This window comes from Gymnoscopelus braueri (genome assembly GCF_963280865.1).
Source record: "Gymnoscopelus braueri genome assembly, chromosome: 1".
Taxonomy (NCBI): Eukaryota; Metazoa; Chordata; class Actinopteri; order Myctophiformes; family Myctophidae; genus Gymnoscopelus; species Gymnoscopelus braueri.
The window spans coordinates 48,108,953-48,116,594 of record NC_137603.1 but is presented as its reverse complement, the minus strand read 5'-3'; the positions used below and the strand labels follow the sequence as shown (position 1 = coordinate 48,116,594).

Below are 7,642 nucleotides of genomic sequence, written 5' to 3'. Positions count from 1 at the left end.
CAAATTAGGAATATTTTTTTTTAACAAATCTTTAATGGGGTCCTTGTCTCCTTGAACCAGCTCAAATGAACAAAGATCATATCTGAGTACAATATAATGACAAATGTCAACTGGAACTACGGTTAATTTATTTACTACAAACTATATGCTACTATTAGCATGTTAGCTAGCCATGGGATCACACGACGCTCGTCCGTCACGAGCGTCATGGCTGAACTTCAACCTGGTGTTTGCACGTTCTCCATTTACGGCCCGTACATCTACATAAACGTTCAGATTTCAAATATAAAGTGCTTACCTCATGGCCACGGATGTTACAATTCTACTCGGGCCCTCAAAAGTACTCGCATCTTCCGTATTGTTCAATAAAAAGCATTTTAATCCGATCGATGGCCATTTTTTAAATATGCTTTCAACTGCGCGACCTTATCGGTTGGAAGGTGTATTGCACTCTAATACATTATAACTATGAGAAAATGGCCACCGATCGGATTAAAATGTTTTTTTTTATTGAACAATACGGAAGATACGGTTACTTATACCCACCCGAAGTGAATTGCAACATCCATGGCCATGAGGTAAGCACTTTATATTTGAAATCTGAACGTTTATGTAGATGTACGGGCCGTAAACGGAGAAAGAGCAAAAACCAGGTTGAAGTTTCGTCATGACTGTCATGTTTCAGGGCTACATGTTAGCATGTCTTACCTGAGAAGCTATTGATCCAGAAGTATCATGCTCTCTGTCTGGAAAAACTGACGGTACGGCTGTACTTTTCAACAGTCGTCTGTCTCTTTGGAAGATACTTGTAGTCTTCAGAAAATGACCACTGCACACATAAGTTTGGTACGCTTGCCTTGCGTCTGTAATGGCGTGGAGCATAGGGTGTCTGTAGAGATCAACCACAACCACAACTCTTTATTCTCGAAAGGAAAACGATGTAAAGTTTTGTCTCCACAAAAATCACGAGTCCACAAACTTGACTAAAGACACTAAAGTTAGTGTAGGCTGCTTGCTGTGGGTGTGTCTGTGAGTCAGGGAACAGCGTGGTGACTTTGTTTACAAACCTCGCGAGATGTGAAGCGTTTCCCCCGCGAGAGTTGAGGCCGCAGCTATCATTATATCATTTATATTTTTAATTATATATTTTTTTAATCATAAAGTTGACAAAAACTCGTTTGTACACAAATAAAATATATAGGTAAATTTTATATAACATACATTCTTGTTTGTATTTTATTTTTGAAGTTTAAACCTACTGTAATGTGTGTATAACTTCTGTTAAATAAAGTTAAAACCTCGAAAATGCCACGATTTCGCTGTGTGCGGGAAAGTAGCTGATCTACAAGCTCACGACGTGACTCTGACATGGCACTTTGTGAGCTTGTAGATCGGCTATTTTCCCACACGCAAAGGCACGCACCTTCGAATGACGCAATGTGCATCCCTTCAACCAATGAGCGGCGTGCATTCGGCGGGCAGCCGGCCAATCAGAGGAGTCACGTGCTGTCTGTGGACGTTGAGCTAGGTAGCAGCTGAGAGGGTGCTGCTTCAGTCAGTGTTTGATGCTTCATCAACAGAGGACTTCTGACTCACTACTGCCTGCGGTAGATAACTGAAGACTAGACTACAGACATCACTGTTTATTGACAGTTGCTTTCAGAATTGAACGGTTTTATCGTATCTTCGGTGGAGTTTAGCATTATGGTGAGTACAGTAATTATGAAAAATAGTAATACCTAGAGTTAAGCTTGTTATTCTTAGCCTGGTAAACCCTCCCTCCGGAAATCTCATCTGGAATCAAATAGAAATGAGATTTCCGGAGGGAGGGTTTACCAGGCTATGTTATTCTCCCTTTACTAGGCTAAACGTTAACGTTATGGTGTTGGTGTCGCTCGACGAACTGATCTTCCAAGCTTATAACCGACGCTTTGTCAGCTTGAAGATCTGTTCTCTGCTGGTCGACAAGCGACGTGCATTGAGTTTCAGTCTTTTGTTTTGTGGTGTTTCTGGCTTATTTGACGTTATTTGGTTGTGTCTGTGCTGTTTTGGTTGCTGTTTGCTCATGTTTGCTGGTTCAACGGCTTTAAAACGTTGGTTGTTGAGATAATTTTGAATGTTTTGAACGTTGGTGAAGTGTGTTTTGAACCTTCTCAACGTAAAGTATAGTTTGATTTGATCGTTGCTTTTTAACTAAATTCAGAATTGAACGGTTGAACGGTTTTATCTTATCTTCGGTGGAGTTCAGCGTTATGGTGAGTAAAATAATTATGGAAAAAAAACTAGAGTTAAGCTTGTTATTCTCACGTTAGGCTAAACGTTGACGTTATGGTGTTGGTGTCGCTCGCCGAACTGATCTTCCAAGCTTATAACGGACGCGTTAACTTGTCAGCTGTGGTGATGTTTGCTGGTTTAACGGCTTTTAAACGTTGGTTGTTGAGTGAATTTTGAATGTTGTGAACGTTGGTGAAGTGCGTTTTGAACCTTCTAAACGTAAAGTGCAGTTTGAACGTTGCTTTTTAACTAAACACGTTGTTTTTAAAGGGACTACACCATGAATTTATAACTTTTTCTTATTTTTTGTGTGTTTTTGGTCTCCCCTACCTCTCTTCTATCCTCAAAAATACCCCTGTTTGAAAACTCAGGCTTTCACAGCAAATCTGGGGTTTTCTGTAAATTGGTCTAAAAACAGGCCAAACTGATTTGGTCCCTGTGCCCACGTCACGTCAGGGAACAATTCCTCCCGTTTTTCAGTTCCAAAAAAAAAAAAAAACTTTAAAAAAAATTTTTTTTATTTTATTTTTTATTTTTTTTTTTACTTTTTTTGTATTTGATCCAGTATTGGTTTTTGGTGAATCTTTTAAACCTCAAGTGCATTTTTAACGTTGCTCTTTGTAACTGTTTTTGTTTCTGTTTTTGAATGTTAGTTTCAACAGTGGATGAACGTGCAGAACCCTGCATACATGGGGAAGACCAACAGTGCTCCAAAGAGAGCTGCTCTTGGAGACCTTTCCAACTTTGCCAACAAGGCTTCTAACACCAAGGTAATATTTAAACCCCTTATTCTCAACCTTTACAATTTCACAGTCCCCCAATTTTTTTCAGATCCCTACACTGAAATCCTTTTGTTAATTTAAACTGACTGTTAATTTAAACAATTACGTTGTTTACATTTAATTTGTATACCTCTAATGTAAGGTTCCCTTTGTACACTCTCAGTTCAAGACGGTACAACAGGACAAGGCCCTGGATGATGGTGTCTACACAAGAATCCTACAGAGGATCCCTGATGTACCATGGGTGAACGTGGACCACATCAGAAATGTGGACCTCTGCAGAGGCCTCCCAAGAGTCGCAGACAAGGTCAGGGAGAGAACGGTGGCTGGGCACTGTGGCAGGCACCTAAAACTGATGACCAACAAACGTACACAAGGCACAGCTAGGAGGGGAGAGAGGCGCACCACCTATGTAGACACACTGCAACGTGACAGCAGAGCTAACAACACTGCAGAGCTCCTGATGGGGGACAGGAAGGTGTGGAGAGCGTCCATCCTGGAATCCCGAGTAAGTTTTTGCTAGTCTGCACTGTAGCATTTCATATCATCGCTGTCGGGTGGAAACATTCTATCTCCATATTTCAACTTTATGTTTTTATATAAATGAATGAATGCTCTACGTTGTCGTATCATGCAAAAGTAGTTACTCGACTAGTCACAACACGTTTTTGAAGATGGCCAAACCTATTTAGCCCTGAGGCAGATTTATTTTATAAACGGCCTCTAAATGCTAACCTTCTGAAAAAAAACTCTTCTTTATTTAAAAAAAACGAAAACTAAAATCATTTTGTCAGTTGCTATACAGTACATGGAAACATCTAAAATGACAGATGCTTTCCCAGATTGAAAGGTATAACAATGTATAGGCTTTCCAAGTCTAAATGGGTTAAGTGTGTGTGGGGTTTTATAAATATTGAACCAATGACAGGTATTAACAAGAGCTTGTGACTAAATAATAACTACATTGGAGCCATTGGAATTGTTTCTTTTTTCCATTTCCTCAAAAGTAACAGTTATGGACATACAATGTTTCTACCCGACAGTGACGATATACACTCAGAGTTACAGACCTGTAAGGGTCCATTTGGACCCCTGGTGGTCTCTGGACCCGATGTTCAGAACCAGTGATTTAAACTATGTACAAGAAACACATTACCTACAGTTTAACTTCAAAGAAGAATGTGTTTTGAATTTATTTTTTATTCTTTTCTCCTTCTCAGAGGACTGGAGTTGCCAGAGTTCAGGCACCTCCTCAAGTGTCTCCCTCCGCTGGTCCAGAACAAGCTGCAGATGTTTCCATGAAGGAGGCCTTCCCTGACCCGCTCCTCACAGTAGAGGACATTGATGCAGGAGACTCACAGATGTCCCACCTATGTTCTGAATATGTCAAAGACATATATGCACATCTAATGGATCTAGAGGTATGTGATGCCAGAGGCATGTTTTCTTTACTACATGATGTGACTAGGGTTGTCATACAATCATCACTTTTTACTTGACGATTCATTGTCATACAAATAATTCCGATTAACGATTTAATTATGTTTTTCAATTGAACATTGGAACATAAAAATTTAATTTCTATTTGGCTTTTAGGCCATGTAAACATTATGTAATAATTGTGACAGGCTTAGATGTGACCTGGCGTCTTGCAGCAATGTAATGAAGTCTTTTGTTTGTACAGGTAAAGCAGGCTGTGCGACCCGGGTTCTTGAAGGGCTACGACATAACGGCACACATGCGAGCTAAGCTAATCGACTGGCTGATCCAGGTTCATTTAAGTTTCCAGCTGCGGCAGGAGACACTCTATCTCACAGTTGCCATCTTGGATCGTTTTCTGCAAGTAAGGGCAACTTACAAATTAGTTTGCCATTTGATCTGCTCTTGTCTTTCTTTATTTTCTTTTCCTTTTCTTTTTTTAATGAGCTGTTGTGATGTATTACAGGTTCGGTCAGTTTCACCAAAGAAGCTCCAGCTTGTTGGTGTCACTGCCATGCTGGTGGCCTCAAAGTACGAGGAGATGAGACAAATAGGTGCCCCAGGGATCCAGGACTTTGCCGACATCACAGACAACGCCTTCACAACCACTCAGATTAAACAGATGGAGCGTGTAATGCTGAGGTACCTCAACTATGAGCTGGGGTTCCCGCTGCCCGTGCACTTCCTCAGGAGAGCATCCAAGGCTGCAAGCGTGAGTCACTGTTCACATGGTTCACTAACATACAAGGTGTAGTGATCAGACTTGACCCTCTGCACCAAGGCTTTGTCCAGACTGCAGGCAAGCTGTCAACACTGTTATTTGCAAGTGGTTAGTTTGGATTTGTGTAGAAAATAGCAGATCTACATGTCACAATTTGACATTGTGGATCGTCTATTTCCGGCAAGTGCCTTGGTCGTTCGCAGTTTCAGACTGAAACACACATTTAGAAAATTAGATTTCCATGAGGTTTTATGCTGTTCAGACTTGATAAAACAACTCTGATTTCCAATCTGGTTCGGACAATTATCAGATTTGGGCTGACAGTGTGAACGTAGTCTAAATGAACATGGGTGGTGACTGGTCAAATGATGGTTAAAATAAAGCATGTAGAAGGGTATTTTGAATTTATTATGCAAGCATGCTTTTTAATAGATGTTGTTTGTTTGTTCTAGTGTACTGTGGAGAGACACATGCTGGCCATGTATCTCATGGAGTTGACACTCCTTGACTACGACATGGTTCACTACCGGCCCTCTGAGATTGCTGCTGCTTCACTGTGCCTCTCTCAGCTGCTGCAGGGTGGCCTGCCATGGGTGAGTTCAATAGAATCAATGTTGGCTTATTTGTACAAATGACTAGCTTGACATTTTGTCTTTGATTCTAGTTTTTTTTTCTTCCTACAGAGCAGTATTGCACCACATATGATGATCCTAACGATTGTTTTTCATGTGTTGCAGACTCCTACAGAGCAGCATTACACCAGGTATGACGAGGCTCAGCTGAAGCCCATAATGCAGCACATGGCAAAGAATGTCGTTGTTGTCAATGAGGGGAAAACAGAGTTCCAGGTGAGTTGGCAAACGAAGGCATTTGGAAGTTGATGGAGTAAGATGTGGATGTTTGAATAGATGAATACTAATGCTAAGATTCCCTCTCCACTAGGGTTGGCGTTAGGATAAATATAGGTTAGCATGTTATTTAGACAGATGCTAGGTTCATGTGTTTATCTGGCATCCTATAGTTTCAATGTACAGATTATTTACGTTTTGATACTATATTATTTAGACTGATGCTAATTTCTTAGTTTTCCTATGATCCTAGATTACTAAGACACTACACTGTCTCTCTGCATGTGATGTGTTGTACAGTGTGTTTACCTGGCTTAATTGCTAATGCTTACTGTAAGTTGCTCTGGATAAAGAGCGTCTGCTAAATGCCTTAATTGTAAATTGTAGTATAGTATAATGGAGTATACTATAATAAAGGAATAATAGGGATGTTTGCATAGATGAATAGTGAAGTACTAATATAAATGTTCCCTCTCCACTAGGGTTAGGGTTAGTATAATGTAGTATAATATAATGGAGTGAGATGGGGATGTTTAAATAGATTAATACTAATGCTAGTTTTCCCTCTCCACTAGGCTGTCAAGACAAAGTTTTCTGAGTGCAAGCTGCTGAATGTCACTGAACTCTCCGAGCTGCAGTCCTCCATAGTGAAGAACTTGGCTGCTCCCCTGCTGTGGTCAGTTTCTTCTGCATGATTGTGTCATTGCTGCCGTGGGTCTTATGGCATTATGTTGTAATGAGTCTATTTAGCTCCAGGTATTCTATCTATTGTGTCAGTGTCCTATTATAGTTTGTTGACACAGAGAGCGTTCTGCTTGGCTTAACTTAGTCAACGACTAGTCAGTGGACTTTCACTATCACTCTGAGTGTTCATAAATGAACAATAACAAAAGGCATGTATATAAATCAATAATCTCTAACAGTTTTATTATTTATTTATTTTTTGTCTGTGCGTACAGTATATAGGTATTTACATGTGTGTGTTTATGTATATATGCATATTAGTTATTATTATTGCTTTCTTCTTTCCTTTTTTTTCATTCTAGAATTCAGCTAACACTGACACTAACGTACTATTCAGTAATGCTTCTTCTTCTTCTTTCGTGTGTCATCATCAGATTTCCAGTTCAGTAGTGTACAGCCACGCCCTCGTCTCAGGTCCCACATCGAAGAGGCCGGCCTCCGAGGGTGGTTTATACAGGGGACAGACTGTGATTATGTGCTCAGCGGTCTGCTCCGGCTCCCCACACTCGCATGCTGCTCCGTCCGCCAGGCCCCACTTCCTCATGGATGTTTTGAAGCATCCGACCCCGGTTCGCAGGCGGTTCAGCAGGGTCCATTGCCGGCGTGGCAGTTCCTCTCCTTTAATGCCGCCTCCCGGGTCCTGGATGTAATGGTGGATGCATGTGGGCCCGGCCAACTCCCACTCCTGCTTCCAGGCTGCCGCCAGCCATGCCTCTGTAGACCGGTCCTCAGGGATGGACCTGAGCAGCTCTTGTACCGCCTTGCTGTACGGGTGGCGGGACTTGAGCCTATCT

The 7,642-nt window shown here is 41.2% G+C and overlaps 1 protein-coding gene across 1 annotated transcript; it reads left to right on the top strand.

Moving 5' to 3' along the window:
* Positions 1 to 1,437: 1,437 nt before the first annotated feature.
* LOC308088835 (G2/mitotic-specific cyclin-B2-like) lies at positions 1,438 to 6,799 on the top strand (the record flags this gene model as incomplete). Its single annotated transcript, XM_080433423.1, has 9 exons — positions 1,438 to 1,518; positions 2,928 to 3,044; positions 3,220 to 3,363; positions 4,277 to 4,477; positions 4,741 to 4,899; positions 5,002 to 5,247; positions 5,709 to 5,849; positions 5,994 to 6,104; positions 6,680 to 6,799. 9 exons carry the CDS (start codon positions 1,438 to 1,440, stop codon positions 6,797 to 6,799), a joined length of 1,320 nt encoding a protein of 439 aa, XP_080289549.1.
* Positions 6,800 to 7,642: the final 843 nt, after the last annotated feature.